At 47.6% G+C, this 18411-nt stretch overlaps 1 protein-coding gene across 1 annotated transcript in view; it reads right to left on the bottom strand.

The window, feature by feature from the left end:
* MTHFD1L (methylenetetrahydrofolate dehydrogenase (NADP+ dependent) 1 like) overlaps positions 1 to 18411 on the bottom strand; it is a 169098-nt gene that overhangs the window by 31088 nt on the left and 119599 nt on the right. The window contains exons 25-26 of the mRNA XM_037049648.1: positions 14976 to 15083; positions 12609 to 12761 (exon numbers count right to left, since the gene is read on the bottom strand). Of these exons, the coding sequence (XP_036905543.1) occupies positions 12609 to 12761; positions 14976 to 15083 (261 nt within the window). The remainder of the gene's footprint in view (positions 1 to 12608; positions 12762 to 14975; positions 15084 to 18411) is intronic.

Below are 18411 nucleotides of genomic sequence, written 5' to 3'. Positions count from 1 at the left end.
TTTGTGAAGCAATGTCACCCGCAAAAATTCAATTAAAAAATAAAACTAATATAGTAAAATATTACCTACTTGTTTTTTAAAAATCCTCCACAGGGGATTCTACAGTGCAGAAACAACCCATTGGAGCCCGGCCCAGCCTGGAGCTGCCCATTCTGACACTCCAGGCCTCCCTGGTCACCTAACACAGGGTCCATCCAGTGGAAGGGCTCACACAGCCTGGGCAAGGGAAACATGGGAAGTTCTGCTTTTTCTGCATTAAAGACAGTAGAGAGGGACCCAGAGGCTGTGCATCCTGCAATGAGTCCTGTATGCCACGCCCACTGCCACCCCTCCTCCCCCCCACCATCCAGACTGCTACAAATGGTCCAATGGTGCCCTGGAGAGCTGTGAGAGGCAGAGGCCTTGGAACCATCTGACTCACTCCCTCTGCTTTCAAGGTCAGGTTCAACTCCCTGACCTTGAAAGGTCTCTAAGGCCTCTAAGGCCCTGTGGGGTCAGGCTTCTGTCCACTGCTTGGTCTGGACTACTTCACTGGTGCCGCCACCTCCACGAACACTGCTCTTTTTTAGGGCCCCTCAAGGGCTCTTCCCGGAGGTTCTCTGCACAGCTGCCCACTCCCACAGGACGTAGGAGCTGCTCCCTAGCGCCCCTCTGCATCCTGGCACCTTCCGCACTTCGCTTGCACATGTCAGTCTGTCTGCCTCCACCAGGAGTTAGCAGTTGGGGGGCTGGGCCTGGGCCACCTCTCCTGTCTCGGTAACCGCGGTGCACAGTGCACACCAGACATGCAAGAACGTTTCACATTGAAAGGGAACTTAGAGATTGTGTATCGCCTGCATGGAACAAACTTCTCAAGGTTAGCCCTGGCCTCTCTCTTGAACTCAGGAAATTCATCTCTCAGGGTCTGACAGATGACCTGACAGAGGCCAATAGGCACCTCAAGCGACATGTCACTCACCAGGCAATTATCTCCACTGCGATGCCAGCTTGCTGTCCGCTCTTCCCAGGTCCATCTGTCCAGGTCCCTGGGAGTCACTTGAGACCGTATTGCTCACATTTCATTCCTTGTCAGTTCCTATGACTTCTACTGGTCTCTGGGCCACATATACCTTCTCCTCCACTTCTGCTGTGATTGCCCCTGTCCTGGGCCCATGACATCTACTCAGGCCTTGGCACGGGCCCCTCAGGGTCTCCCGACCTTAGCCCCTCCCTCCTTTGGGAGACCTGCCAGGTGGCCCTCTGCCCACAGAACCTCAAATACCCACAATTTGCCCCAGTATGTCACTCAAAGCCCCAAACTAACTAGACTTCCCAGCCAGCATTCAAAGACCTACTGTGGTCTTTACTTTGAAGTTCGAGTGCATTTATCAGTTGCACCTTCCTTTTGGCAAGCAAACTACAAAAACCATTTGTTTTAATTTTTCAGGTGCTGACCCACACCTCCTGCTGTGCCCCCTCAGGGTGGCACCCCATTTCATGCTTCCTTAGATCTCCAGGCTGGGCGTACACACACACTTAACTAACCTACAGGAAAAAATTCAGGACGTTCAAAATCTACGTTATTTCTGAGCACAGATCTCCTAGGCCTTTATGTTCTTGGAACACTAGGCCCCTCCTTTGCTGCTGATCACTGCCCATGCTCGCAGGGCTCGTATGAGTGGGGAAGAGCTGAGCTAGATAAAACACCTGCAGGAGCATCTGAGCTGTGGTTATAAGAGCCATTATGAGAATGACGATGATGGTGACGAAGACATGGACAGAAACGAGGTCTGAGATGTAGGGACGCAAAACTCGGACAAGCAGTCTCCATGCAAATGGCAGGACTGCCGAGTAATATCGGTGGGACAGTTGATGTCTAAGTCAGGGTCTAAGCATATTAGTAAAAATGCATTTGGACCTGGTTTTGTAGTCTTGCTGGTCAGTAGCTGGTTTGAGAAGAAGGGCTAGGGCCACTGTTCCCGAAAGGCTGGGGTTCGGGGCAGATAGGATGGGTGGGAACTTGAGTCTCCTAGTAGCACCTTTGTAGACATGCTTCTCCAGACCAGGCCCTCAGCCCGGCTTCCAGGGCTGGTGCGTTCACACTGGCAGCGGCTCCTACAAGCCCTCTTTGCTCTCTACCCGGCGGCAGGCTGCCACCACACTGGGTTCCAGCAGCAACGTCGACAGCAGAGTCGACACTGGACTTCCACTTGTGGGAAGGTCAAGAGCAGGGAAGGCATGGTCCCCACTCGGGGGAGGCCTGGGTTGACAGGAGATGCCGGACAAGGCAACAGGGTAGAGGAATGGGACGCCCGGAGGAAATACGGGCAACAGATTGAAGCTGGGGGGGGGGCTGGCAGAGCAAACACAGAGGTGCGCTAGAGTGTGAAACAGAGTGACTGGAGGTGAGTAGGTGTCCTTGGGCACCCCCCGCCCCCCCCCGCCAGTGCCAGTCCTGGGGGGAGGTTTTGAGCTAGAGTAAGTCTGTAGTCCAAGGAGAAACAGGTAAATTTGGGAATTGGATGGGTGATGAGTTTTGGAAGGTGCAAGGGAGCATGGCAGGTAACTTCCACAGGCCTCATACTCTCTACAGTTGATTCCTGGGGTTGGGATGAACCTTAAACAGGAAGCCGATGTCTAAGATAGATGTAGCAATTCATGTTCCTAGCCCTGGCTCTCCTTTGCAGACCGTGGTCCCTTCATTACAAATGTCCCGTGGCACATATGTACTACTGGCACCGCAGCAAATTCTTCCAGGGTTGGCAATGTCACCACGAATTTTCATCACGGGCCTTTCAGGGACTTTATAAGTCCCTTCATCTGATCATTTAATCCAATACAAATTATATCCCTAATAGTATTAGCAACAACTTCACACTTCCCTGATTTAACTAGAGCTGGCTGTCCTCACTGGGATAGAATGTTTTGAATTTTCCATGTCACCTGGGAGAGACTAAGGGATACCAATTCTCTCAAAAGCAGTTATCATCACCAATATTTTATAGACAGATGTCATGTCATTTATTTCAACATTTAACCTGATATCCAGGGGTGCACAATTTAATGGATACACATGTAGTTCCGCCTGTAAACCGCCATGGGTTCTAGATGTTGGGAGTTATATTTCCCAGGTGAGTTACAATCCTAGTTCTGAAGTGTGACATTTTCCTGGTGAGTCTAATCGCTCTCTTTTCGTCCATTCCCACCACACCCTCAAACCAACCCTGAGGGCCTCTGGGCCATTCCGTTTGGAAAACTGGTGTTCTGATCTGTATTAATTTTCTTTTCCTTGTATGAATTATTTAGCCGCTTCTCATTATAAGCCTCTTAGTAAAACTGGGGTATCAAAGTAGAATAAATCTTCCCAAAGTTCTAAACTAGGGTGGGCCTTGATACAATTATGCTCTGAGTCTAAACTAAAACAGGGAGAAAACAATCAGGCTGTAGATGGAATTGGAAGAGGAACGGGCCAGTATTTCACCGCTCCCTAGAGAAGAATAAAGGTCGATATCCTGATTGCTGGACACTTAAGCATTACAAACATTCTTTTCTAGGTTCGTAGAAAGTAGGAAAGAGCCAACATGTGGGGATTAAATAGCAGTGGGCTATAAATTTAACTCTAGGACAGAAATATCTGATAAGATTATTGCTCAGCATATTTCCTGGCTGAAGACGATTTCATTTAAAGTGACTTTACATTTATGCTAAAAATAAATTAGCATCAAAGTAGGGGAGAAGAGATCCTCTAAACAAATGGACTGAACCTCGATGACCTTATGTGACAGAGAGGCACACATCGTTTTCATGAGTCACAAAGCTTCCCGTCATCAATCTGATAAAAAGTTTCTGGAAATCGAGAAGGCCGCTGTCACCTGCCCTTCCCTAAACACACCCTCCTGGAAAGGCAGGGCCGGCTTCTGTCCCACTGAACAGACACCCGTGTGGCTTCCTCTGGGGACCGGGAAGGAACTCGTGGTCACACGGTGACCTGCAGCAGGGACGTCAGGCGAGGAGGAAGCGAGGGGAGGCCTGGGCCTGGGAAATGACCTGTTTGGGAGAAAGCAGGAAATTCTGATGTGGAGATAAGATAAGCGGCGGAGGGACTTGAGCTGAGTGCGGAAGGGGAAACTGACAGGATCCCCAGGAATGGAGTGGAAGGACACGGGGTACCAGGAAAAAGTGGAGGGTGGGAGGGGTCCGAGGCAAATCTGGTTTGTGTCAGGTGTCAGGTTAGTCCCAGCCAAGGAGCTCTGGGGGTGGGGTGGGGTGGGGTGGGCTGGGAGGTCCACTTTGGCAGAGACTTGAAAAATAAACTAAGAGTATCTTTGTTTATTCGTGGGGAAAGGGATGGGGAGGTAGGTAGGGAGAGGAGCAAGGAGCGTGGGTGACTTTGTGGGAAGCATGCCTCACGCTGAGTGTGAGCGACTGACCTTCTGGGGCCAGGGAGGTCCGTGTGATCTTGCTCGTCCATTTCATTTAAAGTGCAGCTTGGGGAGTAAATGTTTCATTTTTTTCACTATATAACTGGCCATAAATCTCTGGAAAATGCGAGGAGTCATGCACTTGATTTTAACCTACAAGGTCTGAATTAATTCACCTTCATGCCTGACCGAGTGGAGCGGGTTTGTAACCACCCTCCCCAGGAGAGAAAACACCCCACGGGGCTGGTGAATGGCGCCAGCACTGACCTGAACTGCAGCCCAGAGCCCGCAGAAACGCAACATTCAGTACATACTTTCACAGCAGAGGGAGGGAACGGAGAACAAAGTGAGCCTTACTTACTGAAAGGCGACACAGAACGACCAACTGGCAGTGACTTGGCTGGGTGGGGCCACAGCTTTCTCTTTCACGCTCCCCCCTCCCCCACTAACTCTCCACCCGGCGATAGTTGGCGATGACATCACTGATTTCCCAAAGACGCCCCAGCAGTTTCCTGCTTTCCAGAGTCAAGCCAAGCAATGCGTCAGTGGGGCACCTGGGTAGAGATGTGACCGGGTCAGGTCACACGGAGTGGGAATGAAGGCCACACCAGTGTGTTTGTTAAGTAAACAGCCGGCTTCACCCCTGAACTTTTGGTCCCTTTTCCCTGCCCAGAATTCTGCACTGCACCTATCACGCAGGAGAAAAGCCTCTTGATGTACACGCGGTGTCCACAAGCTCGTCCTCTGTTCCAGGAAGAGCACAGGGACCAGAGTGAGGGGTGCAGGAAGGGAGGGGCAGGCAAACTGCCTGGTGAGGACCAAGGCCCTGCACGGGCCGGGAGCTCTCACCGTCTGCACCTTGGTCCCCCAGCCAAGCTGCTTTTCTCTCCGTACCTTCGTGACGCAAAAGCACCAGCTGGCTATTTTTCAACCGTTCCAAGCAGCAACCCTGACCCAGCACTTAACTGGCACCACCCACCACATACACGCCGTTAAGATGTCATCATCCCATCTGGGTGACCGGCCAGACTGCTTAACTCCAAGATGCTAGCCCAGATTCCTGTGCTAAAGAGCCCTTGTGTTCCAATTTCACATCCTCTGTTTGTCAGTAAAGACGACGTCATACTCTAGAAGACTTCTTGTCCCAAAGAAGACTTCTGGGTTTTTCAGGAGCCTCTCTCACCGCCTCCCTGTGATGCCGAAGGAAGAGAGTTCAACACACTGAGAACTAACGCTCAAAGGACGCGTGCTAGGAACTCCCTTTGGTCAGACGCCTGGGTGTGCCAGCTGTTTCCACAGTGCACGGCTGTGTGAGAAAGGAGGCACTCGGCCTCGCTCCACCCCAAGACTGTAGGCAAGAGCGCCCCCCGACAAATCAATGTGGAAAAACTACCTTGCATTTCCTCAGCTGACTTTGGGGCTGGCAAACATTAGACAAACCGTACTCAGGAGTGCATTTCTTACAGGAACATTCTAGCTCTTTTGCCCTTGCTATGGTGTCCTCCTTTTCAGGTGTTAAAACCCTGCAAGGCAGGCAGGATGGGGAGGGTGACTGCGCCCACGGCACACTGGCTGCCCTTTTGCAGTCGTGAGCCTTAAACATTTGTGCAAGTATTTGTAGCTACTTATTGTATTTTCATATTATAAAAGTGACATGTAGTCAATGTAATGATTGAAAATAAACAGAAAAGTAAAGAGAAGATAAAAAATTATTCATGCTATCATGGCCTGGGGTTAAGATTTTGGTGTCCCTCTTTCTGATCTTTTCCCATGTGGAATGTAATTTACTTCTAAATAATGTCACTTCATGTACTTTGTTTATATATTAATATTTTTATGTTGTGAAGTTTATGCCAAATGATTAGACATTTCTAAATTATAGAAATTTAAAGACGACATCAAAACAATGAGACCATAAGACAAAGACCACCTACTGGATATTTTTGGCACGAGACTGTTTTGGAGTTTTTGTAAACTATTAGGTTTATTGAGCACCATAAACCATGAGCTTTGGAAGAACTTTGGAAACATAACAAGATAATCTGTATAGAGTAGGAAAACATGAAAATAATTTGCCCTTTTCTCCCCATGAAAACCTGTATTTGCTAAATGATTTCTTAGAAGGAAGTGTGCTAAATGGAGATGCGCTGGTCGAGAATCCTGTGCTATTCTGTAGCTTTCCACAACGTGCTAGAAAGACTACATAAGCGTGACGTAGTTAAAGAGAGGCAAGAACGCACACGAGGCTTACTGGGAACGAAGGCAGTTATTTAAGGAAGGAAAAATTAGCTACGTACAGGAAGACATAAACTCTGCCAATGCAGTAAGAAGGGGAGCCAAGGTCTCAGATGTCCATAAGCCGAGGAATCCCCATACCGGTGCTTCTGCATGAGCAACACAGGGAAGTGAAATGTACTAGTGAAGTGTCTACATCAGTTAATGGTGTTGTTATGATTTCATTGGGGTGATCAATGGCAATTAAAGAAATCGCTAGATAGAATATGATGAAATAACAGTAGAAAAATTTGGCCTATAAAATGCAGGGCAATAATAAATATTTAGAAAGCTGAGTCTAGAGGAGAAAAACCTAAACTCTCCCGTATTTCATCCTGTGACTTCCCCAAATCAGCAAGATATTGTTTGAGGAGGGACTTGCCTGTGTTACGATTCTTTTAGACCTACTAGGTAGCCAGAGGGGTGTGCCTCCCTTGAGGACACACTAAGAAAAGATTTCTCCCTTTGTTATAAAGCCCAGAGGGGTGTGCTGTTTCATTTCCTAGAGAGTAGGACTAGATCTTATTCACCCTCTGTGTGGTTTATAACACCTCGTGCATGCTGTAGGCATAAATGAATGAATGAATGAGAGAATGAACGAACACTGCATGAAAGTGGAAAAGCTTTCTGATTTTGAAGTGTCAGTTTGGGCTTAACTTCTAGAGTGGATGCATGAATATGGATTTCAGAGGCACTCACAGGAGCACATGTTGAGCGATTAAGAGTCAGAGTGATTCATTAGGCTGGGATTTTCCCACCTGCAGGAACCAGTCCCCCAGGGGCCCCCTTCCCCTTTCCTTAGGTCGTCTCGGCAGGCAATCACTACACCACATCTCCCTTCCTGTCTCCCTTCCCAGTGATGAATGTCAGAGGCATTTCAGCAGGCTGCCCAGTGCCCAGAGTGGGGTCAAGTAACAGTAAATACCCACCCTTATCAGGTGGTCCCTGCGGCACAGAGAGCAGACCACTCAGGCCACAGCCTCCACCGGACAGTTCCCTTATCTCCAGGTCCTTCCTCACGTTCACGCACTGCCAGTTGCTGCCCTGCTCTGCTGTGGCCACAGGGGAAGCTGCACCCAGGGCCAGGGTGGTCAGGGGGCAGAGGTCTCTCTTTGGGAAACCTCAAGGGCCTGAAGCTGCCCCTGGAGAAGCAGTCCACACACTGAGTTTCTAACTAGTCACACGTCAACAGGGAGCAGAGCACAGGTGGGCTGTGTTCACACAGGAGCTGGGCTGACCATTCTGACTTTCTGGAACTGGTCTTACACAGTGGGGGATATACGTCGTGTCAGTCACCGGTGTGGGAGAAGTTATTAGCATGCATTTGTTTAGTGATTCCCAAAGGTTTTAAATTATAGTGTGGTTTTTACTTAGTGACTACTGAATGCTAAGAAATTGGTTATCATTCATTGATTCACAATTCTTATATCAAATCATTTTCTTTTTTTAAAATATATTATACCATTACAGTTGTTCTATTCCCCACCTTCATTCCCCTCCACCCACACACTCCCTCCCCCACCATTCTCCCCCCTCAGTTTATAACCACATGTCTTGAGTTCTTTAAATTCTATGTTTCCCCCACTATTCTCGCCCTCCCCACTATCTATTTTCTACCTACTGCCTATGCTATTTTCTGTACCTTCTCCCCCCTTCTCCTCCTCCCACTCCCCTGTTGCTAACCCTCCATGTGTTCTTCATTTCTATGGTTCCACTCCTGATCTAGCTGTCCTCTTGGTTTGCTTTTGTTTTAGGTGTGGTTGTTATTAACTGTGAGTTTGCTGTCCTTTCACTGTTCATATTTTTCATCTTTTTCTTATATAAGTCCCTTTAGCATTTCATAGAATAAGGGCTTGGTGATGATGAACTCCTTGAATTTGACCTTATCTGAGAAGCACTTTATCTGTCCTTCCATTCTAAATGAAAGCTTTGCTGGATAAAGCAATCTTGGCTGTAGGTCTTTGGATTTCATGACTTGGAATACTTCTTTCCAGCCCCTTCTTGCCTGTAAGGTCTCTTTTGAGAAATCCGCTGACAGTCTGATGGGTACTCCTTTGTAGGTGACTGTCCCCTTATCCCTTGCTGCTTCTAGGATTCTCTCCTTCATTTTAGTCTTGGCTAATGTAATTATGATGTGCCTTGGTGTGTTCCTTCTTGGGTCCAACTTCTTTGGCACTCTCTGAGCTTCCTGGATTTCCTGGAAGTCTATTTCCTTTGCCAGACTGGGGAAGTTCTCCTTTATTATTTGTTCAAATAAGTTTTCCACTCGTGGCTGTTTCTTTCCCCCTTCTGGTACCCCTATAATCCGGATGTTGGAACGTTTAAAGATGTCCTGGAGGTTCCTAAGCCTCTCCTCATTTTTTTGAATTCTCATTTCTTCATTCCTTTCTGGTGGGATGTTTTGTTCTTCCTTCTGGTCCATTCCATTGATTTGAGTCCCAGTTTCCTTTCCATCACTATTGGTTTCCTGTGCATCTCCCTTCATTTCAATTAGTTTAGCCTTCATATGTTCCTCTAATTTGTGACTATAATGAACCAGTCCTGTGAGCATCCTGATGACCAGTGTTTTGAACTGTGCATCTGAGAGGCTGGCAATCTCTTGGTCGCTTAGAGTTATGGGCTCTGGGGCTTTGAGTTCTTCCTCCGCCATCTTTTGAACTGTTCGCGCCTGTTCCATAGCAGGATCGGAGCCCTAGGTGTTCACCAGAGCAGGGCAACTAAGTCCCTGGGTTGGGATGCTGTATGTGGGGGCGGGGTCAGAGAGGAACAATGGCGTCTGCCGCCTCCCTTAGCTGCTGCCGCAGGTGCCGCAGCTGCCACCACCACCTGGGCCCGAGCGCTTCGTCTTCCCTCGCGCGAATGTGCCACCGCCGTCAGCCCTCCACCACTGGGTTCGCCGCTGGGGCCTGCACGGTCTGTCTCACTGTGTGAGAATGTGCGACCTTGGTCAGTATGCCCCGCACCCTGACTGGGTCCGGGCTGCCTGTGCGCCTGGGTCAGGGGATCTTTCCTGCCCAACCCAGCTCTGCTGCTGGCTCCGCCCCTCTTACCGCCCTGGTTGAACAGTTGGTTGTTGTTGGACTTCCATATAATTCAATTTTCTGTTCTTTGGCTGTGTCTTTGTTCTCCAAACCTTTGTTGTATTCAAACTTGGTTGTGGGAGAAGGCACAGTGTTTCCACCAATGCCTCCATCTTGGTGGAAGTCCTCATTTTCTTTGTTAAAGTCCACTGACCTCTATGAACTATAAGCTTACCTGTAATGGAAAAGGGCTCTTTGTTTTGGGGTTCTCCATAGCACTGAGCACAATGCCTCATGCACACTGGTTGAATGAATGAAGGGATCTGTTGGGTGAATGACTCTGGGATTCCGAGTCTGTACACTTCAGGATGGGACAGATTATCAACTACGCTGACCTCCCCTCCACTATGCCCATGGTTTCATGCTCGACGTGGGCACCTGCACGGCCGTCTGTCTTGGCGGCTGGGTCTGGCCGGGCCTGTACATGAGTTCGCACTTGAGTTCTTACTCCCAAGCACTCACCTTCAAACAAAGCCCAGGAGAACCTGAGCCCCTAGGGGCTGCCATCACTGAGGCTGTTCTAAGGAATATTAGAGTGAGCTCTTCTCAGTACATGTTTTTGTTAGTTGAGGTATGTTTAAATTACACTCAATAAAAATTTTCCCGTTTTAGGGGTGTAGGTCTCTGAGTCTGACAAATGTACACAGTCATGGACCCACAGCCACAATAAAAATGGAGAGTACCCCCATCACCCCGAAGTTCCCTCTGCAGTCAGTTCTCTCCCCTACCCCTCCTGTCGGACCACTGAGCTGAAGTTTTCACCCTCCATCATGCTTTTTCCACAATGCCATTCAGTGCCTGTTTTATGTGAACCCTTTCCCCTCTGTCAGGGGGGTTGCTACCCTCCCCCAACTGAAACTCTGCCACCGGCTCTGGGGGTGTCCCCCCTGGTCCCTGCAGGCCTGCGTGCGGTGGTTCCTTCCAGACCCCTTGTTGGGTTCCTGTAACTTTTGCCTGCTCCGTAAGTGTGGGTGTTTTCAGAGCACTGTCCGTTACTCTCCTCTCACTTCCCTGGTGCTAATCCGTGAGCTCCCTCGTTCGACACCCACCTTCATTCATGTCCTTAGAGCCCTAAAGGCTGCCCTTCCTGCTCCTCTCTTCTGAGTGCTGTGTCTGCATTTCCAGTGAACTCCCAGACCCTTCTAGACAGCCTGTGAATGCTCCCAGCTCTCCGCGTCCAGGCCAGATTCACTTCTGGCCCTGCCACCCGCCTTTTTCCTGTGTTCTTCCCCTGACCGATGACACTACCACCCTCATTCATGATAGAGGTGTCCCCCCTGCACCCCATAAGTAGGTGGCTCCCAAAATATGCCTCCAATTGGCATCTCTCCCCATACCTACTCTCCCGCAGCCCCAACGCCGACCACGGCTCCTTCTGCCCCAGCTGATTACACGCACCTCCTGGGTCTGGGTCTGGGTCTGGGTCTGGACCTCTGAACACTCTCCCCATTGCTGCCCAGACTAGACCACATTCTTCTTTGCTTTCTTACAAACATAAAACCAAGCAAACAAACAGAAAACCCATGCTACGCTCACTCCCCAGCACGCATGAGAGAAAACCCAAGTGCCTTCAGATGGCAGCTGAGATCCTTAATGGCTTGGCCCTGTCTCGCCACCCAGTCCTGTTCCTTGGCCTCCCCACCCATCCAACTCTAGCCACACCGGCCCACCCTGGGAAGGGCCACCATTTCCCTAGTCAAAGGGTGAGCCCTTTACGAAGCATTCTGGAGCCTCCTCTTCTTCCCCAAGCCCTGCTCCCCCTCACCCTGGCAGGACTAGCCACTGCCCGCCCTGCGCTCTGAGGGCGTTCCAAAGGCCGACACCTCCTGTTCCAGGAGCCTCTGAGCTGTGCGAGGCCACACCCCTCACCACCCCCCCTCGGATCCTCGGGCCTTGAGTGGAGTAGGCATTGAAAAACACGTCTTGAAAACGTTTTGCCTAATACTACATTAAATATGTGTAAACATTAAGGTAAGAACTCTTAATTTTTTTGCACTGTATGGATCTCCATTGCTTGTTTGCATAGTAACAGAGCCACATGGTTTATTAAGAACATTGTTATATTTTCTATTTGGGCTTGGATCAGTTTAACGACAATAACAATAACGATGCTATAGAAATTCTGGTCTAAATCTAATCCAGGAGCACTGCCATGAAGGGAAGTCAAATTTCGGCCATTGATGGTCCCCCAGGGAACCATCATATCATTTCTTGTGTGGCTACAATGAAGCATTTTACGTATGAAGCCCATTATCACGGATTTTAAGTGCATTAATAAGTTTTCATTGCTTTGCTGTCTCCCCTCCACCCACAGAGAATCTGAAATAGCCTAATGATGATCCCATAGCAATGCAGTGCCATTACAACAATGTCAAAACAAAAACTCATGTGAGTTGCAGAGCTTCCCAGGTGATGGGCTGAGAAACAGGGTATGGAGTGAAATGCAGATTGCCAGCCCTTGGAGGGGACTGAGCTGGTCCTTCCCGGCACAAGCAGCCGCCTCCACTGACCCTACACTTCAGAGAAATCTTACTGTGTTGAGTGCGATGATGTCAAGACCAAGGAGCATTGCACTAAGCCATCCTACCACTTCAACGGCAGACTGAATTCTCCCAAGTCATGTGCCTTGGTGGTCGATTAGCAGAATCAGTTTTATGACTCAAGGGATCCCAAACACATGATCCAAACAAAAAGAAAAATCCAAGCCACAACAGCAGAGGTGTTTTTACGGTGGAAGGAAATTAGAAAACTAGCAAATACTTCCCAACACCTGATCTGCAGAGAGCACTGGCAGAACAGAGGTTAGGTATCCTGACCCACAGATGGAGGGAGGCTTTTGGAGGACGTCACTCACCGTTCCAACCAAAGGGTAAATGAACCCAGCGCCTATGCTGGCCCGGACATCGCTGATGGGTAAAATGAAATCCCGGGGCACACCTTTCTTGTCGGGTTGGTGCGAGAGAGAAAGGTGGGTCTTTGCCATGCAGATGGGCAAATTCCCAAAACCCTGTAAGAAAGGACAGGAGATGTGCTCAGTGGGCGTACATGTTAGTCCCCTGTACTTGACTCCACACAACCCCTGCAGCCCAGGTTCAGACACCCAGTAGGGACTGTTACTGCCCATTCACTGAGCAAGAAGGTGGGATGGAAACTCCTCCCCCAGCAGCGGGCTGGGGGGGGTCTACTGCTTCTTTCAGAGAATTCTCTTTACAGGAGGGCAGCACGGTGTGTGCCTGGGGAAAAGTGGGCTATTTCTAGGCAAAGCAGCAGCAGCAGCAGCTGCAGAAATCACTTTCCCAGGATATTAATATCTGGGACTCAGAAAGGTAATCTGGAGAAAGGCTTCGTAACGAGGCTTTCAGGCACGTGGTTCGCTCATTCTTGGAGGCTGTCAGGAAGCAAAGGGCCCCTTTGTGTTGGTTTATGAATCATAGCTATTGGATCTGCGATTGCATTATAGGAACCAAGATGAGGTCACTACTTAAGCTTCTTATTTTTAAGAACCAAAGGCTTCGCCTGACCCAGCGCTCCGAAGGTGAAAGAGCAGGAAGTCATGTGTGGTGTCTCACAAAAAGGACAGTGTCCTCCCAGCCTGGTTCTGATTAAAGGGTACACAGTGGCTCTTTAGAGACTTTGCTAATTAAAGGCAACCACATACTTGACACAAAGCTTTTAAGGAATATTCTCTGGTAGACAGAGATAAAAGGAATGCAATCTTCAGAGGTGACCCATGCAGAATTTCTTATGATTCAACCTAAAACTATTTGAGGCATTTTTCAGTGTCATGGGTTGGGAGTGGAGCTCTTTCCTCTTGAAATGCTTCAATACCCCTCCATGCTGATCAGCATCCTGCCGGGGGAGTGGGCACACTGGCCTGCCCTGCAGAAAAGGCGCCCAGGATTCTGGGCTTCTGAGATCGCTCAAATATTCAAATTATGTTTTAATTTTATTTTTCAGTTACAGTTTGCATTCAACACTATTTTGTATCTGTTTCAGGCGTATAGCACAGCAGATAGCCAATGGAAATAATTTTAACAAACAGATGTAGGTTTTCCAGTTTAAAATTTTGCCAGTAACAGAGTAGAAACAAACACCTCAATATGCCGTATGCCATTGCCATATTACTTCATAAAATAAAGCACTTCCTAAGACTGAAAAACAAGGGAAGGACCTAGTATTAGAATAAGTGATAGTCCTTAAATATTATTAAAAATTCAACTACAAAAAACCCTCCCTATGACAATGACTTAAGCATTTCATTGCACATGAGTGTTAATTTCACCACAGAACAATGCTTGAATGTACAATAATGTTCAGGAATCTTTTTTTCCCCCTAAAGCACAAGTCAAGTGCATACATGGAAAATACCAAGAATGAATGAGCTGTTGGTTGACTTATCAAACCTGAGAGAAAACTGGTTGGCATTAACGGTATTTAACAAGATGTCAAATATGACTGACAAATAGAATTTAGGAGTCAGGGAATAAAAAAAAAGAGCCTGGTGATGCTCATAATGAAGCTGTTTGCCACCAAGCTTTTAAGTGCTTTGACTTCCTTCTAGCAAACTGGGTGGGGCATTCAAGGCACCTGGCCCTTCTGCTCAGGGTGGCTACATGTGCTGCAGTGAAATCTATCACCCAGGCCTGCTCTGGGGCCAGGTGAGGACCCATCCTGCTGAACCACAGCCACCTGCACAGCTGCTTGGGGGAGAGAATGGAGCCTTCAATGCTGGCGAACCATCTCAGCACCGAGCCAAGGAACGAATCATATAAAAAACACCACCACCCCGACCCCGCCTTTATAGGCTGCACTCGTATTCGCCTAACTGGGTGCCATGCTAACGTTTTTAAGGTGGTCAGAGACCTGAAATGAGGACAGAGTACGACAGATCACCTAAATCTGACCACAGCCCCACATCTAAGCACAGTGTCAATGCTTCTGGCTCAGGAGGGGAGGGGAGGGGACTAAAGATCACAGACACCACCCACAGCAGACATATTGACAACCACAAAAGTCAATGATGCACATATCAGAGGGTAGATACCATCGCCATAATGTTCCAGGTACGGTCAGTACCCTACACCCAAGGACGGTATTTCAGTCTTGGTGGTCCACAAAGTACATTAAGACAGGTTCAGCTGGTGAGACATTCTGAGTCTTCAATTAAGGTGAATCCTGCAAGAGCCTAAGTGGATTTCCCCCCTAAAAGTGTGACTTTTACCTGCTGCGTGTAACGGTCAATTTTGGATTGTGCCTCGGGGGACAGCTCGACGTCCCTGGCCCCGTAGACAGCCTGGGCAATGGTTCTGATCTTTTCCACAATGGGAAGCTGGAGAAACACAAACGACAGCAAAATCATGAGCTGGTCAGAGAATTGAGGGAAACACACCGAGAGTTCCTGCAGTGGTTCACAAGCCCCCACCAGATTCTCTCTTCAGCAGCGCTGGCATTTGAAGCCAAGTACTTTTGTCCTCTGTCACCGTCACAGTCCTAACATTTTTGGATCAGAGGTCAACTAGTGAGTAAGAAGCCTTAGATGTCTAGCCAATTTATAGGCCACTTATCTAGTTAATCATGTTTATCCACTGCATTTTTAAAATGTCGTTTCCCTATGCTTTTTAATGGTCTTGTAAGTCAGAACAAGAGTCTTCTAACTAAATAGCAAGTGCTGATTTCTAAGTGGGTCTCAACCCCAGTTACACAACAGGGAATGTAGTAATACTAAGGAACAGTTTATTTTTTGTGAGCAGCAATGGGTTGAGATTTTAATACGAATGCTGATGTGATCAAACGCTATTGGGAAATCAAAGGTTGACGCTAGAGTCACGTTAGCGTACCATGAGAAATCTTGGAGCATGGGAAGAATCCAAGAAGATTAGATACAAATAAGTGTGTGAAGAGAAGATGAAAAATCTTCCATAATAGTAAATGGAAAATATGAATGTGGACTGCTGGCAAAATACTAAAAGCCATCTTAAGAAACAAGAATGGTTCATTAGGAAAGGAATACACCGCAGATAAAGTGATCCTTTGTGTTAGCAAAGCAGTTCATTGCATTGTGCAGAATTTTGCTGGGGGTAGAAAATACCAATGTAATACAGTTAGCGGCTTGCTCCTGGGCCAACAGCGGCTGGGCCAAGTTCGGAGAGGGGACATCACCGAGGAGCACACGTCTTGTGGCCTGCCTCGAGGACTTCACCTGGCAACGGCCAACCATGCACTTGCATAAATTACTGCTGATACCCGCAGGAAAGAGAAGTATCTGACAGGGGAAAGCAAAAGGTAGCTCCACCCTCCCAATCTGATGGAACTCAAAGTGCTTTGAAGTGTTTTCCATTACCATAGTTTTTATTACTGTAAAGTTGTTCTGTGGTCTGGGACTAAATATTGGACATTTCAACAAATGAAGAAACTGAAGACGCAAGTCATGATGATCTTTCAGTGAAGCACATAAAAGAGGGTCTGACTCGCTGGAGAGAAAGCCTCTGGTCAGGGGTGAGGGAACTCGACACCGCACAGATGTCAGTTCTCACAAACAGTCTCTGGGTTCAATGCAATTCCAGGGAAAACCCCAAGAGCACTCTTGGTTACTTGGCCAATCAGTTCTAAAATTCATCACGAAGAGTAATGGCATGCATAGGGAAGGTAACTTCAGAAATAAATAAAACCAGAAGAACAAAGACAATAGGACTTGCCTTCTCATCTTACCAGGTAGCAACCCCACTACTAAACTGTGGTAAGCAGGTCCACGCGGTACTAGCACAGAACTAGATGAATTAGCCAATGGAACGTAAGAAGGAACCCAGAAAGACACCGCAGCAGGTGTGGGATGGAACAGAGCAGAAATGGCACAAAATAGGAAAAGGGCTGCCTTTCCAAATGACTTTCGGCTGGAAAGAAATAAAATTGTATTCCTACCACACACCAGGCCCCAAGATAAATCCAATATGGAATAAAGGCATGAACTTCAAAACTAAAACTTTCTTTTACATTGGAAGAAAACACTGGGAACTCTTTGATCTTGAGTTACGGAAAATTTCTTAAACAAGGTAACAATAGAATACATCCTAAAGTTGACTACATTAAAACTTCAAACTTTTTGTATAAGAAGAGACACTATAAATAAGTCTAAGAATTGGGGGCAATCTGGGAGAAGATGTATGCGAATATTTAAAAGTCAAAAGATTAGTTATTAGAATGGATAAAATGAATCCCACAAATGAAGAGAAAGATAAAGAAATATTCAACACTGGGCAAATGGAGTATGCCTAATAATCACAGGAAAAATGCTGAATCATATTAGTAATCAAGGAATGCAAACTAAAAGGATGAAAAGCCAATTCACACCCATTAGATCAGCACACTGAAACGTATGAGAAAATCAAGTGCAGGTGAGGAGATGGGGAAACGATCCTTTTATGTGCTCTCGGTTGAGATGCTAATGGTCTAACCTGCCGTGAAAGCGTCCTAACTGGTCCCTTCACTTCTAATACCTCTTCTGTACCACAAGTCTAGCCTTCCTAAAATATATTAAAAATCTTCAGTTTCTCACGGCTTACTAAAGAACAAAACCTTGTTCTGGCACTTACGCATCTGCCTGAGATGTGCTCTGAAGCATCGCTAGATAAGCCCCCCTACCTTTAAATGTCCCCCTGTCTTCTTGTGTCTGGGCTCTGCATGTGAAGTCCCTGCCTGGTAATCTTCAGAGACAACCTCTGCTACAACTTCCTGAGCTCGCGAAGATCTCTCCCCAAGGCCAGCTTCTCCAGGAAGCCTTGACTGATACTCCTCATGCTCAGGTAGGCATGCTCTTCTTTGATGACCAGATGCCCTTGTAATGCTCCTACCTGGGTGTTACCGGGACGAGAGGTTCAACAGGGCCTGGTAGTGAGGGGCTGCTGGCAAACCTCACGTTATCTTAGGGTGCACCAGTGGACCTCGAATGGTACCAACCCCAGGATTAAAGGCTGACACTGAAATCTACCAGATGCCAAAAGGTCTTTTGTGAACCACCAGGAGAAATCAGAGAAGAATCTCCACCACTAGAAGGGACAACTCTGGAAAGAAATGATTATCATCTTCTGGGAAGACAGAATATGAAAGAAGGACTGAAATTGGAAGTAATCTTTAGCCCAATGTTTAAGGAAAAGCTGTAACAACCAGAGCTGTCTCACTAAGCAGTGACTGTCCATTCGGGGAGAATTTGGGGTCAGGTGGGTGTGGTGCCAGGAATGTTGTAGCCAGAATTGCTGTGTGAGTGTAATGTTGAGGCTGGGCTAGAGACATAACCATGAGGGCAACTTCAAATGTAAAAGATTCAATGGTCATATTAGCTGAAGAATAAAGAATGGTTTATCAACCCATGAGGTCAAGGACAACCTCTTGTTCACTCAGAGGTAGGATATAAGACAGCCCCTAGAGTATACAGTGTGTCCTCAAGATACAGTTGAACAAATGAGTGAATGCCTCTAAATTTCCTATTGACTAAACATGGATTCCACATGGTTCAATAATTACAAGAGATGATAAGCGAGTCCAGGCAACGATGTGCTCAAGACAACACCGAGGAGGCTTTTTCCATGAATCTATGATCTCACATCAGCCTGAGTTGATTGGCACGGAAATGCTTGCTGCTGATGCTGCATTTAAGCTAATAC

Source organism: Sturnira hondurensis, unplaced genomic scaffold, assembly GCF_014824575.4.
Source record: "Sturnira hondurensis isolate 20B ecotype Veracruz unplaced genomic scaffold, ASM1482457v3 Scaffold0000167, whole genome shotgun sequence".
NCBI classification, from domain to species: Eukaryota; Metazoa; Chordata; class Mammalia; order Chiroptera; family Phyllostomidae; genus Sturnira; species Sturnira hondurensis.
Note: the sequence above shows the minus strand (reverse complement) of the source record. Positions and strands in the feature narration are given on the sequence as shown.